The 19,955-nt window shown below is 43.3% G+C and overlaps 1 protein-coding gene across 1 annotated transcript in view; it reads right to left on the bottom strand.

Moving 5' to 3' along the window:
• The window catches only part of CCDC3 (coiled-coil domain containing 3), a 193,191-nt gene that overhangs the window by 168,889 nt on the left and 4,347 nt on the right, over nucleotides 1–19,955 (bottom strand). The window contains exon 2 of the mRNA XM_086919863.1: nucleotides 10,910–11,084. Coding sequence (XP_086775989.1) covers nucleotides 10,910–11,084 — 175 coding nt within the window. The remainder of the gene's footprint in view (nucleotides 1–10,909; nucleotides 11,085–19,955) is intronic.

Below are 19,955 nucleotides of genomic sequence, written 5' to 3'. Positions count from 1 at the left end.
GAACTTTAGACCACTTCTAGACTCAAGAAGATCCTTTGCCAATGAGAAGAGCGGAAGAGCTGTGAGGAGGAGTATTGCCCCTTTGCTGTGTAATATGTGGGGTTGGCCTGCAGTTGCTGTTTCTGCTAAGGAAATGACAAAGGCTGGACCTTTGCTGTGAACCTGATTGAAGAAGAATCTCCAAGGGCCTGAGTGTGCTGGCCTCCTGTTCTGAAGTCTAAGGAACACAAAGACTTCACCCCCAGACTTCACCCCCAGCTCACCTGAACTCGATTGCTGAGAGTTCTGAACTGCCAGGAGGTGCCTATTCCATTTTGGGCCTCAGGAGGTTGTTTCTGCTGTTGGGAGCTGAAAGAAACCTAAGAGAAGTAAGAAAACCTGTCTCCGACATGGGGCCAATAACCAAAGAGGGTGACTCAGCGAACTCACGGACTGCATCGTCACAGGAACCCATGCCTCACTGCCGATGCAACCATCTTCCCCATGTCCTGGACACGACACGTCGCCTCCGTGGGGACACGATGCCTCGTCTCCCATGGCAACCGGGGAGCCGGCCTCAAGCACGCCACCGATGCCTCACCTCCACGACACTGTGCATAGTCATAGACTTTGTTTCCAAGGTACTGTTTGTTTGGGGGTGATTGTGACTCTGTGCCGGATGCTGTGCTCCTCTCAGACGGGGCCATACTTTGCATTTATTGCTGTCACAATGCCGCACTAGTCCCAGGTAGAGCTATTTGTTTTCTACAACCTTTATTTTTACAATAATTGTCCTGAAAGTCATATTTTATTTCCTTTATGTTGAATTGTGGTTGTTTTGGTCGTGTTGAGTTTAGATAAAGATACTTTATTCTTCTAAACTGGTGTGGTGTCCATTTGTGGTGTTATCACTGTATTACTGTGTGTTTTGAGTACAAATACTTTACACATTGCCTTTGGGATAAGCCTGTCTGCTCATGCCAAGCTACGCAGGGAGTGAGCAGGGGTTATCTAAAGTGTGTATCTCCCTTAGCCTGACTAGAAGCAAGGGTCCTTATTTGGACAAAGGTACCAGCTCTGCCAACTGGAGACCACCATATCTAACACATCTATACATTGATACGATAAAAGCACGTAGTTTTTGACACTGTCAATCACCAGGTCTTAATCCAGCGTCTGAGAGACACGGGAGTGAAGGGCACGGCCTTGAAGTGGCTTGCCTCTTTCCTTGACGGCCGTTCCTTCCAAGTCTGGGAGAACGACAGCCACTCCCCTGCGGTCCCCCTCCGTTGTGGAGTACCACAGGGTTCATCACTAAGCCCAACGTTATTCAACGTTTACATGTCCCCGTTGGAGGAGCTGGTCACCCCGTTCGGAGTGACGATTATCAATTACGCTGACGACACCCAGCTGGTGGTGACCCTCTCACACCCCAAACAAAGAACACTCCAATCTTCACAGCTGTCTTACGGAAATCCATGGTTGGATGAACACCTCCGCACTCAAGCTCAATGGGTCCAAGACCGAAATCTTGCTGCTTGGACAAAAAGGACCCTCCCTGCCACCAAACATCTGGCCCGCCTGCCTAGGCAATCCCCCTTCTCCCAAAGACGAGGTTAAGAGCCTGGGTGTATGGCTCGAGAAAAATCTGACCTTCAGAGTCCAGGCAAAAAAAACGGCGGGAATATGCTTTGGACTTCTCAGGGCATGCAGGAAGGTGCTCCCCTTGCTACCCCCTACCTCCCGGAAACTGCTGATCCATGGCCTTATTTTGTCCAGGCTGGATTACAGCAACGCAGTCTACTTGGGAGCCCCAGAAGCCACATTCAACACCTTACAGAGAATCCAGAACGCTGCTGCCCGGCTTCTACCTAACACCCCAGCAAGATCCTCAGAAAACCAGCCTTGAAGCAACTTCACTGGCTTCCAGTCAGAGAGAGGGTGGTTTTCAAGGCCCTCTGCCTGGCCCATAAACTCCTTCATAACAAAGGTCCACCAATTCTCAAAAATGTTATTATTCCATGCATAGCTACCAGGTCACTCCGGTCAAACCAAAAGAACTTCATCACGGTCCATAGAGTGAAAAAAGCCAGGTCGGGTGGCCGCCGCTTCTCGGTAAACACAGCAAAACACTGGAACAGTCTCCAGCGCAAACTAAGAACTGAACCAAACATTCTCCATTTTAGAAAAGCCTTAAAAACCCTCCTTTTTCCCTGATCTCCCTTCTCTTCCGCTGCTGCTCCCTCTTGATTCTCTAGGTTCTAGCGCTGGGATGCTCACGGGTTACTACGCGCTCTACAAAAACCTTAAATAAATAAATAAATAAATTTTATGTTTCCATGTGTTCAGCTATTTGTTACTATTAGGCTGCCAGTAATTAATTAAATGTTCACATAAACCATCTGTTGAATATCGTGTTTTCAGTATAGCTGCCCCCATTCATGTTTAAACAAGAAGAAAATGAGATTACAGGCACACTGCAAAAACAATTGAAACAATCCCAGGAGGTGACTCAAATATGACAGGGCAACCGTATATGCTCAATACCAAAGCAAGTTTAATAGAATAAGCTGCACAAAGATAAACTCATGGTTTAATTATTCCTTATAGCATTCGTTCATGACGGGACCTCAACGTCCTTAGCACTTGAGGAGTGCAATACCATATGATGAATCACTGACAGAATACCCAGGACAAAAATATTGTGTGGACAGAATATCGTTTCAAAAATATCAAAGATCAAAATATTGAGAAGGTACGCGCAAATAGGTAAGTATAGATTTACTGTTCTTAACTCAGCGTCTATAGACCTTGAAGATATAGTTAAGGTGCTTACCCATAGAAGCTCTGTATACCCATAGGAACGTACATTCACAATATTCTTGTCCTTGATAATGTTGACGCAATATTTTGTCCACACAATATTTTGGACCCTATATTTTGTTCAAACACCCGGAATGCAAATAATAACATAGGGTCTCACAGACAATGATTCAGACAGCGGGCCCCCTTTGTGATGGGAGAGGTAGCTGTGCACCGTTTTCCCTGCACTGCCTGGCACTCAGGTCCGCCCGCCATCGTAATGAGACCCTACATTGGCAAAATATGTAGTAAAAACAATGCTCCCCGGGGTCAAGGGTCGAGGTGCCTTTAATATTCAAATCTAGGAACTGGATCATTTTATGAATTGAATTTTGAGCCACTTTGAATAAATTCTGCAGCGCAGAAACAAAGATCTCACATCGCATCATGCATCTGTTCCTCACATTAACGTCAAATACTTTGAATCTCGAGTAACAAAACACAGGCCCGAAATGTACAAAGAGATTTTCAGCAAGAAAAAAACAGGGGGAAATATTTACTCGTGTTTAAATACAAAGAGCAGAGGTTCGTTCCCAGGTCTCGACGGGAAGCAGACAAGTGTAATCTCAGTGACGTGGCAGCTGCTTTAAAGGAGGCTTAGGGGTGAGGCGCAGGCCCGTCTGCATGAACAATTAGCTGTACTTATGTGAGATCAAAGACAAAGAGACACGGTGCAAGGAAACAGAGTGCTACTTAACGACTGAGAGAGGACGTCCTACTTGCTGACTTTACCACACGCTGCTGTTTTCACTGAGGGGCGAAGGCATTGGGAGAACAGCCACAGACACCCCCACACCCACCCCTGCCCCAGCCAGAAGCGCTAGTAAAGTACTGTCCATGACGAATCTGGGAGACAAGCATCTCTCGAAGGAACAAAAACACGTCTGGTGCATCATCGAGCACTTTCTTGAACATCAAACGTCAAAATGTTGCAGAGAAGTGTTACCTGTCTCAGAAGCACAAAGACTGGATCTGCGAGGCAACCAATCACTCCTTCACTTCAATAAGAGATGTAAACTTCCTCTTCTCAATAAATACCTACACCCTCCCACCTAAAACATCTGACTGACCTGTTGCCCTTACCCCACTCCCTCCGAATACTTCTGAGCATCACTTCCACGCGGAAAAAACGGTGCCTCTACTCTCCCCACCTCCGTGACACCTTACCATAACTAGCTCAGAACGATATCGGTCACATCCTACTGTCTGGCGTATGTATACCTCTCTTATATACTGCTATGTAGTTTTATTTACTCAATATATATCTGGTGCAATTACTGCTATGGTAACTCCATAAATACTCTGAATCCTCTGGGTCTGGTTTGCGCTAATGTCCCCATATACTACTGTCTACCATATACTTCTTTTATATACTGTTACTATGTATTTTTATTCACTCCATATGTAGCTCATGAACTGCTGCTATATTAACTCTGTAATGTGCTCCAACACCTTCGGGTCAAGTTCGTGCTATATAAAAGTCTGTAAATAAAAGAAATAAAATATTCAGCACTTTGACATAATATAAAAGGTGCTATAAAAGTAATTTGGGGGGAAACGTGTTCACCTCCACGTGGTCCATCCTTGAACTAAGTACCAATCTCCATTCAAACACTATTCCTACGCCACTGAAGACTACTGGGGCATCCTTCCGCACCTTTCTTCACCAGACGCCTCAACCAGGTACTACTTATTCACCTCTATTCTCAAATCCCAAGGAAGACCAAAACCTTACTCCTAAACTTTCACTGCTCCCAGCTCCCTTCATATCAGGGTTAGTCCCTGTACACAAGAGACAGGGTTTCTGCCCAGTTTAAACTCGAGCTGACGATTGAGAGTGCGTAACTTAACAATCATTAATAGAGCATTGACAAATGTGAGGTCGACGTCCATTGTCTGAGTGATTATAGGAACAACTAGTACATTTGTCAGGGCTCGCCTACAGACAGCTCTGTTGACAAACAGACCTATTGTATCCACTAAAGACTTAAGAGTGGGCTTTGTGCACACCCCGTGCTCATCATTCAATGGCCTTCTTGTCTGTCTTACTTCCCTATTCCTCATTTGGTGGCTTTCCACCCTAATCTTGTGTTTGTCCTTCCCACGAGGCATTTCTGTCTCACTCTGCTTGGACTGGGTGAGTTCTGTTCTTCCATAGCTGTCATAAGCTAGCTTTATAGTCCACGGGGAACTATTTTCTCTTCCTCTCTAGGGCTATTCTTGCTCCTCCGCCATCCTCTGGGGTCCTCTGCTCTTGGTATAAACTATTAGCCTCCATCCCGCAATTGACCTCACCTCCTAGCACTGTCACCACCACCGCCTGCTCTATTGGAAGACAGCGGTTGAAGTGTTTTTATTCATTAGAAAAATATTCTCTAATTCAATTAAGCCTAAATTAGTACAGCTAGGCCAAAGCCAGCTTATATTTGCGTATGTTCCTGTTTGCAGAAAGGAATGTGCTCTTTTATTTTTATGTGAGAGCCTTGTCAATGTGGATGTATTCTGTGTGCCTTTCCACATCAGAAAATTGATGAAATAGAAGCCTAGCTCATGGTCTCTGTATTAATAAACTGTTTTAATGTGTGTACCTCTGGATGAAGCCATGCTCAAGGTGTTCCTGTCTTTATAACGTTCATGGCCCTTTGCTCAAATCTTTACCAGAGTTCATTTATTTGTTGAACTATATCATATCATATTAATATCATATAAATGTCATATCATTTCCTACATTTCCTATGGACACTTTATACATTAATATGCGTTAAAGTAGATGTTTCTAGATCAGTTCTTCCCAAACTTTTTAGGACCACAGTCCACTTTTTAGAACAAATCATTTTGCAACCCACCTATCTTTAAAGGATACGAGGGAGGCACTTTTTTAATGTAACCAAGGCATGGTAGGTAACGCACTGTCATTTACAGACAGCACATTTTCCATTGAAATGCCACTAAATTTGCACAGACATACAGTTTTATTGAAGAAACTATATTGCACACAAATTATTATGTGTGGAAATCAGGTTTCAGTGAATATTTATCTTTTGTGCATCACCAAGTAATGTTTCTTGAGTTGTTTTGATCCTGTTAAAATCTTTATTTCAATCATGTTTCATAATTAGAAAAAAAATGCTTAATTTTTGCTTTCTTGGCTCCTGAATCTGTACAGTTCATTTAGAGGTATTTACATGTTGCTGTGTGTTACAAAAAATGACAACATACAGCCATTAGTTCTACACGCTCTGTACCCTAGCAAGACTGTCAATTAATTCACTCTACTTGTCTTTCTCTGACTGAAAAGGGAGAGAAGTTTTTAAACACTAACTTCCTTGTTAAAAGAAATAAGCAACCATTTGTCAGAAGACATAGCCTGACATTTCACCTCTGTCTTTGAAACGCAGCAAATGTGACAAGAAAAATAGAAAATTTAAAGGCATCTTTATTTAGTGCTTGGAGTTTCCCGACCCACCAATAATTGGCTTGGGCAACACCACTGTATGGGAAACACTGTTCTATATGTATCTGATTGAATGTACCTTACTCATTTGAATAGAGAAATTGCTAGCACAACCAAATCAGATCATTTGAAGTAACTAAATGTGTGTGGCTTCTCTATCTAAAACCCTATAAAAGATTATGTTTTTGGGACTTGTGTCATTTTTTTATGGCTTCCTAACTTTGTAATGTCTACAGTAGTCAGATATTTGATTTATATTTAGTGTTCTGACTTATGTCTTTGGGAGCAGGCTCTATGTCAGTCATTTTATTCGCTATATATTTTATTCTGACTTTGACTTAGTGCAGAGGCTGACTTTATGTTAGTCCTTTCAGGTTATGACTTTGACATTATATCTGAGTTAATTAAATATTGACTAAATACTTTTTTCCTTCAGTAATGATCTTAAATTTGAATAAAACTATAATGTTGAACTTGAAATTCTGTCACGTTTAAGTTTTAATTTTGTTCGGATGAAGTCTTATGACGACTTGGGCAGTCTTGATTCTATGCATCAGCCCTCTTAATTATTTCAATTAGAGCATCAATACAACCATCTTTAAACAGAGCTCAAACCATTCCAAGATGGCCACCCATGTATGCGCATGTATAGCAGCAATCTTGAAATGTTTTTCTTTTGTTTTAAGAAAAATCATTCAAATATGGCTGCAATCTTTTGCAAAAAAAGCAATGGCAAAGTCAGTATGTGATATAGGAGACAAATGGTGACTTTGACAATACTTGATCATGCTTTCACCAAGTTGTATGATCGCAGCACATGGTTTCATATGTTAGAGAGTTTATTAGTAGACTCTCTCCTCCTAGTGGAGATATGTTTGCCCTGTGGGTCAGTGAACTTCTCCGCAAACAAGCACTGGAAATGCCAGCCTGTTTGACTGTACACCTCGAATGCTGACAAAAAGTACTACAAAGTGCTATGCAAAACAATTTACAAAGGATTGGCTTGGGTATACCAAGCAGTAACAGCTAAGCCACATAATTAAATGTGTAATAACAGAGTTCCCTTTCAGTTCTAAAATAGTCTACTATTCATTCTAATGGAGAAGGTAAGATATGTTCAAACAGCCAATAGAAGGAAGGTAAGATTAAAACACTTGTGTGAGCTAACCCAAAAAGCAACTGATAATGTCTCAAGCCTTTGGCTGAAGGTTTCTGAGCCAAAGAAGCCAATGGCTGACGGAGGCTGAGCCAAAGCCCCTTTGAGTATGCATAGAATACAATATTTTTCATGGTGCATGTTCAACTAAACATCAAATCTTTAATGGCCAGGCAAACAGGTAAATGGTCTCCATGGCCAATTTTTCTCACCTGTCAGGGCAGAGATGGATTAATTTCTGTAATCCCACTCCACCCACTTTTCTTTGTCCAATTAACAAAATATTTACCCAAGTGGACAACAATGTTATATAATTAGCTTCAGTGCACTGCCTTTCACGTATACATTCATCTCGTATTGCCTATCATGGTTAGAAGTAATCAATGATTTTCACTGACCAGACCACAGGTTCAACTAGTTAAAGCATTATTGCTTTGTACGCTTCCGACGGTTGTCAAACCAAGGTAGATTTCATTAAAAATATCCAACAGTGATTACATGAATGTGTATACACTGGTGAGGTGCCGTAGAAAATCAAACAAAGTGTAATTCTTTAAGAGAAGTTTGTGGTAGAAACAAGATTGCGAAATTCTATCCATTTGAGCAGTTAGAGATAGCCCGGGGTCTATTTTCACTCCTAGAGTTTTTCCAACTGAAACAGAAACAAAGGAGAGTCCATTTCATTTGGCCAGAAATGTCAAGATGTTGCATGGTAACACATCTTGGTATTTGGTGGTATAAAAAGTCTTGGAACTTGCTGATACTGGCATTGAGATGTGCCTCTGCCTTCCATAACATCAGCCTACATAAGGACAGATAGAACAAAATACTGCAAAAGACGAGATTAGAAGTAGTGAAATTACAGAGCCCCTGAGGTCTTCATAGGGCAGGCTCTGCTCTGCACTGAAGCTGTGAACGAGAGTAAAGCAATCTGTTACCTATGTTCAGATAAAAAACTTATATCCAGGCATGTATACGATCTTGGTTGGTGGTACCACGCTGGTGCAGAAGGGCCAGGGTTTATGCCACTGTTGTCACTTACAATGAAATGGGAAGTACACAAAACAGGTGGTGAATTGGCAAAGCCTTTGGGCGGATAACAATTAAGAATCTTGTCTTTCTAATCGTAACATGTGCATGTTAGTTGTACAGCTGCTGGTTATAGCTGCAGCCGGAACCACAGCTACTTGAAATGCAGAAAACGTACCAAATGTCCAAGACCAGAAAATGGTCAAATTAAAACATGAATGAAAAACAAAATTGCCCCTTCGATCATTGAAAAGCACTAGCAATGCCACGAGATATAGAATCCATAGTAAATTTTGTAGAAACCCAGCAACTTATGGATTCAAGTACCCAATACTGCTACAATATCTAACATGCTTTTGCTGAATGGTATTGGTGAAGAAGGAAAACATGGGGTATACCTCAGCGTGGCCATATGCACATCTGTTGGCCTGTTCCAGCGACATTGCTCTCACCATCACCACTACCCTGCTTGAGTAAATTAAATACCCAGTGCTGCCAGCTCCTCAGTGTAGAACCTTCTGCCTCTTCTGTCAGCACAGAACATACCAGTTTCTTCCCTGTTACTGATCCCACACCTCCAACCACGTTCTGCAACCGAATAAGGTGAACCTCAACACGCCTGCTGCAATGCAGGTCTGGTGGGAGGAGTAACTCACGCTAAAGTTCAACACGCCTGCTGCAATACAGGTTTGGTGGGAGGAGTAACTTACGCTGCGCTAAAGTTCAACATGCCTGCTGCAATGCAGGTCTGTTGGGAAGAGTAATTATTACTCTGCACTGAAATTAAACATGCCTGCTTCGATGCAGGTCTGGTGGGAGGATTAGCTTACTCTGCACTAAAGTTAAACACACCTACTAAAATGCTGGTCTGGTAGGAAGAGTGATTGTTCACCAGCATCAAGTTAAGCACGACAAAATGGCGAAGTACGGCAGCTGTTTTCTCATCCTATGTGAATGTGAAAGATGCTGCATATCCGCTCAAAGAGGCAGAAAAACACTCCAAAAACTGTTTTTTTCAATTTCTTCTTGTTTCTTGTTTTCTGCTGTACTGGCCAGACTTAAAGCGTTGCAAAGGTTCTTTAAAGAAGAAGCAGATTCTAAATAGGAACCATGTGAAAATATGTAAGAGCCCATGCACGTAATTTGAAAGTCACCACGAACAAATTGATGTAGCATTTTTCCGACAACTTTAATAAACAGGTTTAAAAGGACGCAAATCTTCCAACAAAAGAAGGCAAACGATCTAGTGCTTCATGGATCTGGTGCTGAATGAAGAAGATGGGAGTGTGTTCCTTTTATGATGCCAGGGCTCACATTCAGGGCATAACAGAAGCAAACATACATCACAATCAATAAAGAGGGGCTTGGGCAGCCATGTTGCACATAAGTCACTCTAAGAGATATGATCAGCTAGGTGGACGTCATCTGCCTTCATTTCCCACAGTTCCCTGCTGCCCGGCATTTCCCTTCCTGTCTGCTTGTGCTTCTCTGCTGCAGATTTGGAGGCACTGCATTTATATGGAGGATCTCCCCAGCACAGCTGGCTGGGGAGGCCAGATGCTCTGCTGGGCTTAGTACAGAGGCTGGGTCACCACTGTTTATCGCATACATCAGTTCATCCTCAAACTCAACTTTATAAACATTTACTATCCTAGAATGAGGCTGGTCCCTGAAGGTAGGTCGGTGTCCAGGGTACGCCAGTGGGGCTTAAGAAGCGAAATGCGAAACAAATGTGCCTTATAGGGTGCATCAAAAGATAAAAGCCTCCTTGCATATTTTTCCTATAGGCTGTAGTTCAAATGCTCGCTAGAGCTCCAAAAAGAATTGTAATCATCTTGGGAGCCAAGTTCCCAAGGTCAGCAGCTGTGTCTGCCATGTCTGTAAAACATAACGTTGTGTGGTAATGCACACGAGGTTTTATGATTACATTTGGGGTTCTCGAGTCTCCTCCACATTAAGGTTATTTGTGCAACCTGAGGACGTTCATGCACCAAGCTTTCCTATGTCCACAAGTAAGTGTCTTAATCATTCGGGAGTTACACCTGCCCCAGGAGTACGCCGTGCAAACACACCAAAGAGACCTTGTAAATTGGGACCTGGATGTTTAAAGTGCGACGTTGTGCTAAATAATGTAGTTAACCAGTTCTTTTTCTGCAATCTAAGGGGCTTATTTACAAGCCCCTTGCACCGTTGGTACGTCACTTTTCCCATACATTGAGGGACGCACCAAGGCGCAAGGGGCTTGTAAATAAGACCCTGAGAATATAGTCAATTGCAAGAAAGCTCTGATGGAGCTCTTCTGTCCCCAATATAAGGCCATGTGGCCTCCACTCCTGGGTGGAGAGCTGAAGGTCATGGAGGAGTTTACAAATCAGTTAAACCAGGAAGACCCCGTTGAACACACGGAAGCCAATAGACAACTTTCTTACCCGGTGGTCCTCCTGAATCTCCCAGTCACTGGAGAAGATCGCGGCTTGCTGATCATGCGAGCAATTGGAAAACTGGAAGAGGCTGGAGAACATGCGCCTGTTCTCTTGAGTGTCTGCAAATATTGCATCCTGGAAGTTGACGCCATGAGGGAGAATGTTGTAATTCTCATCCAGCCTGAAACAAGAAGGCACAGGGTCAGTATTAGCACCAGTGATATACTGTACACTTCGCTAGATGTCAATGTTGGATGATCTGTTGCTTCTCAGTATGTCTCATGTTTCTATCTCTGCAATCATACTAAGATACAGTTCCCTACGAGTCTTGAACAATCGCCTCTCCTGAGGCACAGTTTGCACTTGTCTGAAAAGACAAATAGCTTTCGTTCCAGGTGTGAGCAAACGCTGGGGCCAGGTCATAAATGTGCAGGAATGTGACTGGAGTGAAAGAGAATAACAGCCCCTGGAGCAGGGGGCGTTATGAGGCCAGAGCACAGGAGGTTTGGAGGATGAGTACAGCGGCGAAGGACAGAGCACAAGGAAGCACAGAGCAATACAGAACTTTGGACTTGAGTAAACTGCATAGAAGGGAAGTGCGTCACGGCATGTGTAGTTCAGGATTGGTAGCAGCCATTTACAGCATTTCAATTATAAGAAGTGCGGGGAGGGGGTAAGGTTTGTTTTGTTTTATACACCCACCCCTGCATCGTGCCCCCGCAAACCCCAACCTGTGCCAGCCGCTCCTGGAGATTTCTGCTGCAATAGGCTACCTTGCTGGGGGCTGGAGGATAAGCAGAATCCTGGAAGGTGAGGTCGGTCGAGTGCTTGTCAGCAATAAACTACAGGGGGGTAAAAGGCACCTAATGCACTTGTCTGACTCTAGTTTTATCCTCATTGAAGAGCATAACCCCCAAATGTAAATTTGAATGAATTAGACCATGAAAAACCTTTAAAAATAGGTTTCCTGGATTCTTTATACAGTAACTGTAAGGTATGAAGACGACCCTTCCTGAATGGAAAACACATCATTTGGGGACCTCTTGCTCGGACTGAAACGCTTAGTCTGGATTGACCTGCTGCAATTCAAAATTGTCAGTCTATGACAAGCGATTTTTGGACTCTCTGCTACTTTTCTCTATGTAACGCATTTCCGAATTTAGGGGCCGATTAGGATGGCGGACGGATTGCCTCCGCCAGGCCGGCGGTAGCCCCCGCCGGCCCGGCGGAGGCAATCTGTCAGCCATCCTCACAGAAAAGACCCCCTGCCACATTAGGATGGCTGGGGGGTCCGCGGCGGATGGCAAGACCGTCCGCCGGTCGCCTTCGCGACCGGCGGAAAAAGTGCATACATATGGTGGCTGTGTCTGCAAGACACCGCCAGCCATATTATGATGCCGGTGGTTCTATGCCTTTCCACAGCGGCATTGCCGCCGTGAAAAGGCATTTGGTCTTTGCTTTGGGGGCCCGTTGCGGGCCCCCCGGGGTGAAGGGGGTGGGTGGTGCACATGGGGGGTACCTATTTACATGCACAAAGCGGCAGGCACCGCGCAGTGCCTGTCGCTTTGTGCATGTAAATGTAAAACATGCTTTTTTTAACCTTGCGGCGGGTGCTGCTTCAAGCAGCACCCGCCGCAAGGTTAAAGATCCAGGATGTGACCGCCAGGGTGGCGGTCACATCCTGATTGCACCGGAGGGACTGCTGCTGCCCCTGCGGACGGTCCCTCCACCTCGGGGTGGCGGACGGACGAAGGGCCGTCCGCCATCCTAATGAGGCCCTTAGTCATGAGATATGCATGTTTTGTTTGAGAGTGTGCATCAATATGGGTTGGCAGGGAGGAGCTTAATGTCTACGAGAAAGTAAATAAAGCCAAATGTATGCTTTTTAGGTTTTAATTTCTCCTGTACCTATTTGATATTTGATTGTGGGTTATTTAAAAAAAAATCTATTCATTTGCTCCCTTTATTACATCTCGTCTACTAGACAGAGCATGTGATGTCTGTTGCGAGGCATATTCTTAGCTTGCAGTGGGCGGAGCGCCTGGCCATTGCTTGCCATTGGATAGCTCCATTGTCTCTCTTATTTGCTTGCTACTTATACGTTAGTGTGTGTGGGCTTTTCTTCCACTTTTTGTGTTTGTCCCTCCCATGGAGCATGGACCCATTACTTATTTTTTAGAACCCAACAAGAGTGTGTGTTTTCCAGCTGTCTCCACCGTGCACTTCTTTGTCTCTGCCTCGCCCGCTCATGATGCTATTTCGCCGCCTGTGAGCTTTTTCCTTGCCCTCCTCTGGCATGCTTTTGTGTGCTTATTCCTCATGTTTCTTTTTCATCTGTGTGCTTGTCTATCCCAATTCCACGCTGTGCTCTCTCTTTCTCTCTCTCATTCAATTACTCCCCACTCCACATTCCTCTTGCTATGTTTGCTTCCCCCTACCCACATCTTCCGTATTACTTCCCCCCTCTCTCGCCCCCGTGTTCCTTCAGCCTTCTGCAGTCCAGGGACATCTTAAAGATTTTGAGGATTCCGTGCTAAGCATGATTTAGGACCCCTTGCACAGAACAACTCTGAATGTTTTATCCATTTTCAGCTCCTTCCCGCCCTCAGCGACTTTCTTTGGAATAATGAGAATGCTCTTCCTTGGTCAGCCTACATCTGGGCCCACTCACGGAGCAAACATGTGGCCTTCATGCTAGAAAAGCAGTAAGACTAGCGGTTAGGCCAAGCCTTCTACCCACAATCTGTGTTGTTACACTGTAGCTAGTCTGTCAGACCTATTACTGTGCTGATTGTTGCTTGTGTTTGCTGCACTGCCTGTGCTGTGAGCGACAGGTAATCGGAAGGCAGCAGGCTCTGATCTCACTGCCTGGCAGCAGCTCCACGAAGCTGATGCAGGCACAGAGGGGCCAATCCATGCCAGTTCTTACTGCAAAGTAAGTGGCACATGCTGAATAACGGCAAAGGCCTGGGTCATGCACTTTAAACGGTTAGAACACTTATTGAATCAAATCAGCATCAAATTGGTATTTTCCTTAACTTTCTCTCCCAGGCAGGGGGCAGGAAAGCCAGAGGGCCTGAGCTGGCTCTAAAAAAGAAAGTAAACAAACTGATTATTCTATTACTAGACGGTGTGGGACTGTCCCGAAAGGTTAACGACGGGGGCCTTGATAGGTTGGGGCGACTGGGCCATAGCCCACTTTGCTAATGCCTAAAAAGCCCCTGCCATCCTCCTGTTACTTTCTCAGTGATTCCGCATTTCCCTACCCTTTTTTTAAAAGCTAGCTACACAGCATCGGGGATGCTAAAGAGCATGACTAAAGCATTGGCAAAGACAATAGGTGCCAATGATTGTTCTTGTAATTTACTTACACGATCGTCTGCAATGGACCTAATGGGCCAAATTAAATATTGTGTTGTGGTGTTTCTCTTGGAGACTTTTAAATGAGCACTGAAACAGTTAATGAGTATCAATAGGTAGATATTGTGTTTTAAGAGCTCTGCTCAATGAAATTAATACATAATTAAAATAAAATAACCCCCAATGACCACTTCCCCTCTTTTCTGTGAATCTAGGGTTTGTATTCCATGGAGTCTATGTCTATCCCCTAGAATGATTACTGGTGCTCAAAAGGATGTCCATCCCCTAGAATGATTACTGGTACTCAAAAGGTGGAATAGTCATATACATCACTTTCCTGTAATCCATCATTGGGTATTTCCTGCCTCAGATGCTATAATAACCCTCTTTTTGAGCCATGACAACAAATCTAAACTTCGCTCTTCAGATGTTCTCTCCCTTCCCATCCTATCTTCGCCCCCCCATGACTCCTTTTACCTTCAGCAGGGATGCTCACTTCCTCCTTGCATCTGTGTGGGTCAGCATCACACTCAGGGCGCGTTTTTTGCAAATTTATACAGCGCAAACTCGACCCGAAGGTATTGGAGCGCTTTACAAGAGCACCAGTTACGTTACACAAGGGGACAATCATTTTTTGGTATGCGCTGGGAGATTAAGAGGCGTATGTATCAAAGGATACATTTGCGATTCTCAGATAGCGTTTTTTAGAGAATTGCTATTTGAGAATTGCAAAACGCAATGTATGTAGGATTTGCTAAAAATTTTGCGAATCCTACATATTTCTTATTTGTGAATCGCAAATTGAGATTCGTAAATAAGGAATACCTTCCCATTCATTTCTATGGGCTAAGAGGCCCATAGGACTGAATGGGAAGACATTCTCAATTTGCGATTACCAATTAGAAAATCGCAAATTGGGAATGCAATTTCAAGGTTGCAAGTTTTCCAAATGGACACCCTGTTGCACCCCCTGAAATGTGCATGTCTGCACATGTGGCGCACATACATGTCCTCAGGGCATGTATGTGTGCCACATGGCACCTTGAAAAAATCAAAAAAGTGCTTTTTTAAAGGAAATCGCATATTACCACCAACTTGAAGTTGGTGGTAATTTGCAATTCCTTAAGGAAATATCACAATTTGCGATGCCTTCTAGCATAGCATTTAGAGAATCGCAAATTGCAAATCTCTAAATTCTTGCGCAAAATAAGGATCGCAATTTTTGAGATTCCTTATTTTGATAATAGGTTTAAACTTACCTACGTAGCACAAAGCTAAATTGCGATTGCAAACTCTGAAATTCTGCAAATTTCAGCGTTTGTGAACGCAATTTAGCGTGATACATTCCCTAGAATCTAGATTTCCCTAGAATCATGAGCCGACGCCGAGGATCAAACTCGGTTCCCCAGCTCCAAAGTCGGCAGCTCTAGCCATAAGGCCCGATAGCTCATCCACAAGGCAATGACGGTATATATGGCACCCTGCCTGGCTACAGAGATGGCAAGCCCAGTGCGATACATAATACCCTGACATGGGCAAAGGTGGAATCTAAACCTGCCAACAAAGTGGGAGAAGAACCATTTCCGGCTGCTGACCCAAGAGTACTGGACAGAGCTGACATGGGGCAGCATGTCTGCCATCGAGGGGACCCAGCCGGATCCTCCAGTCGCCTAGGCGAAGAAGTGCTCGCCTATACACAAGCATGAGCCACCATGACACGCCCTCCTATGCACACAGGCCAATTCTTTCACTGCTAGGTTTGCACTACATAAATCCCAACACATACATACTATGACCTCTGACCTGGTGCCCTCCTTTCCTTATCCAAACAACCTCCTTTCGGTCTATTGTGCCCCCATGTGCATTTTCTCATTCCTACGCTTTCAACCTCCCTGGAGGTACAGCGAAATAAGCAGTGCCCTTCTTTGCACAGCGCCACACTCTGACAGTTATCCACACCCAATCCCTCCTGCCCTCCCCTACCCCGCCCCATGCTTAGGGCCTCTCTCTGCAAGTTTGGCAGCCCCCAGCACCCACAAGGCAACTCTATCTGCAAAAAAAACTGCAGCCTACAAGAAATGACAGGCTCACTCAGAACCAAAACATGCCTGCAAGGCAGCTGCCTGGGGCTGTTCACTGCTGTCTGAGAGGGCAGGGTGGCAAATCTAATCAGCAGCAGAGTGGAACCAGAGTGCCTCAGAGACTGGTGTGTGGACCAACACATCCGATCCAATGATCTCTGTAACCCTGGTGCCAACCTCAGATCTCCAAGGGACCACATCAGCCACACTGTCTCTACATTAGGTTGGCAGAGACTCTGCTTACTTTCAACCCAGCATTAGTCCTGGGCATGAAATTCCGCTCTGCTCGCAGAGTTTGCACAGTTTTTCCAGTGAACACCCTAAATATATATTCCAAAATATAAACAGTCCAAAATATCAAATTACTAAAATATAGACAGCCCAGAATTTCGAATTTAGGGTATGAAATATCGAATTCCATAATATCTCATTTAAAATATAGATTTCCATAATATCGATTTTTTTTAGTATTATGTATGGTAGTATATGTATTAAAATTATGTATTAATTTTGTAAGGTATGTTTGATTTTTTTAAAGTAATGAATGTTATGTAATTTAATTTTTGCGTAATTTAATTCCTTAGCGGGTTGTGGGTTTATAGGAGAATAGGGTGGGAAGTAATTTAATTATAGTAAATTAAATATTAATTTTGATATATATGTCTTAATAATTAATTGATTGATAATTCATGTGTAATTGGTAAATAATTTGTATTAATGGGTAATTAATTGTTATTAATTGGTAAATTATTTTAATTAATTGATTAATTGATAATTATGTTAATTGTATTTATTTGGAGTGGGTCGTGGGTTTATAGGGGAATGGGGTGGGAAGTGATTTAATTGTAATAAAGTTAGAAAATATTTTTATTTATACGTATTGATTATTAATTGATCATTATTAATTGGTAATTAATTGTTATTTATTAGTAATTAATTGTTATTAATTAGTAATTACTTTTTTTAATTGGTAATGAATGTTTTTAATTGGCAATTATTTTTTATAATTTTTTTTATTGGCATTGATAATTAATTTAATTCTGTTTTAATATTAAATCATTACTTACCCTACTGTTGCACTCTCTGGAGTGGAAATAGTAATTTTTACCCCTACGCTATCCTACGCTTTCCCTACTGTTGCACTCACTGGAGTGGGAATAGTCATTTTTACCCCTACGCTATCCAACACTTCCCCTACTATTGCACTCACTGGAGTGGGAATAGTAATTTTTACCCTCACGCTATCCAACAATTTCCCTACTGTTAAACTCTCTGGAGTAGGAATAGTAATTTTTACCCCTCCGCTATCCAACGCTTTCCCAACTGTTGCACTCACTGGAGTGGAAATAGTAATTTTTACCCCTACGCTATCCTACGCTTTCCCTACTGTTGCACTCACTGGAGTGGGAATAGTCATTTTTACCCTCCCGCTATCCAACGCTTTCCCTACTGTTGCACTCTCTGGAGTGGGAATAGTAATTTTTACCCCCCCCCTGCTATCCTACGCTTTCCCTACTGTTGCACTCTTTGGAGTGGGAATAGTAATTTTTACCCTCCCGCTATCCAACGCTTTCCCTACTGTTGCACTCACTGGAGTGAGAATAGTAATTTTTACCGTCCCGCTATCTAACGCTTTCCCTACTGTTGCACTCTCTGGAGTGGGAACAGTAATTTTTACCCCCGCTGTCCAACGCTTTCCCTACTGTTGCAGACTTTAGAGTGGGAATAGTAATTTTTACCCCTCCGCTATCCAACGCTTTCCCTACTGTTTCACTCACTGGAGTGGGAATAGTCATTTTTACCCCTACACTATCCAACGCTTTCCCTACTGTTGCACTCATTGGAGTGGGAATAGTAATTTTTACCCTCCCGCTATCCTACGCTTTCCCTACTGTTGCACTCTCTGGAGTGGGAATAGTAATTTTTACACCCCCCCCCTGCTATCCTACGCTTTCCCTACTGTTGCACTCTTTGGAGTGGGCATAGTAATTTTTACCCTCCCGCTATCCAACGCTTTCCCTACTGTTGCAGTCACTGGAGTCAGAATAGTAATTTTTACCCTCCTGCTATCTAACGCTTTCCCTACTGTTGCACTCTCTGGAGTGGGAATAGTAATTTTTACCCCCCCCCCCGCTGTCCAACGCTTTCCCTACTGTTGCAGTCTTTGGAGTGGGAATGGTTATATTTAGCCCTCCGCTATCCAACGTTTTCCCTACTGTTGCACTCACTGGAGTGGGAATAGTAATTTTTACCCCTACGCTATCCAACGCTTTCCCTACTGTTGCACTCTCTGGAGTGGGAATAGTAATTTTTACCCCTCCGCTATCCAACGCTTTCCCTACAGTTGCACTCTTTGGAGTGGGAATAGTAATTTTTACCCCTACGCTATCCAACGCTTTCCCTACTATTGCACTCATTGGAGTGGGAATAGTAATTTTTACCCTCTCGCTATCCAACAAATTCTCTACTTTTTTTTACATTACATTTATTATTTTTATATTTTAAGAATTTTTACAATATTTTAAGTATGTTTTTTTCAATTGTTTTTAATATTTAATAAATGTTATATTATTTTTAATATATTTAAAAAATTCTATATTTTAGTTAACTATATTTTTAACTATCTATATTTTGGATTTGATATTTTAGTACTTACCTGTTTGTAGATAGGGATTCTATATTTTGTCCTTCGATATTTTGGAGTCGATATTTTGGGCATCCTATATTATGTCCCTCGATATTAAGTCACTGAACCATTTTCTAAAAAAATATTTGTCTTTATTTGTATGCCGTGAGCAAAAGACTTAAAAATTATCTAATTCTATTGCACATTGATTTCGAAAGCACAAGGCCAATACTCTTGATTTGTATTTGCACCCTTCTGTGGCTGTCTTTTTCAATTGTGCTCTTCTTTAGCGTCAGGAGAGCACAATTTTAGTTTTTTCGTTTGTCTCGATTAATCAGGTCATAATTGATGTATATGGAATGTGTACATGCGCACTACGTGCCCCACATCTAGGGCCACAACGATGCTAACGTCTGTCTCTGCGTTCGAGCAATTCACTAAAGGACATTTGTTTTACAATTGACCGGACAGGCGGCCACCTCTGATGACCTTCGAGAGGATAAAACACAGGAAAGTCCAACATTTACACCCAGTGTTTGCCCACAAGTCTGAGTCTTATGTGCGTTCGTCTGTGTGTTTTCAGTCAGAGTGCGATTGTGTTTCTTAAAAAGTGGAAAACTGTTATAATCCTCGTGCACGAACGACCCAACACTTGGCATAGACGCAGGAAGGCTGCTCGCTTTCCTCAATCCCTCGTGAGTCTTCCTGATGGATGCAGGGTGGCTATCTGCGCGAACGCGTGCATTACAATGGGTCACTCCTACGTCTACCTCATGACAGCCCTGCACCCCCACCCGGAAGTACATCTCTCCCTTAATCACCTCCACTCTTCACAGAAGTCGCCTTTCTTCACAAGAGAACTCCTGCTATTGGGATCTCTTGGCTCTACTTTGGGCCCTTCCCCCCTCAAAGCATTAGTAACGAAGCACACATAGTGCCACGCCCTGCCGGCTCTTTTGTCGCCTGCCGCAGTGCCACTCTGCAT

Source organism: Lissotriton vulgaris, chromosome 1_1 (assembly GCF_964263255.1).
Source record: "Lissotriton vulgaris chromosome 1_1, aLisVul1.2, whole genome shotgun sequence".
NCBI lineage: Eukaryota > Metazoa > Chordata > Amphibia > Caudata > Salamandridae > Lissotriton > Lissotriton vulgaris.
This window is presented reverse-complemented; position numbering and strand designations above follow the sequence as displayed.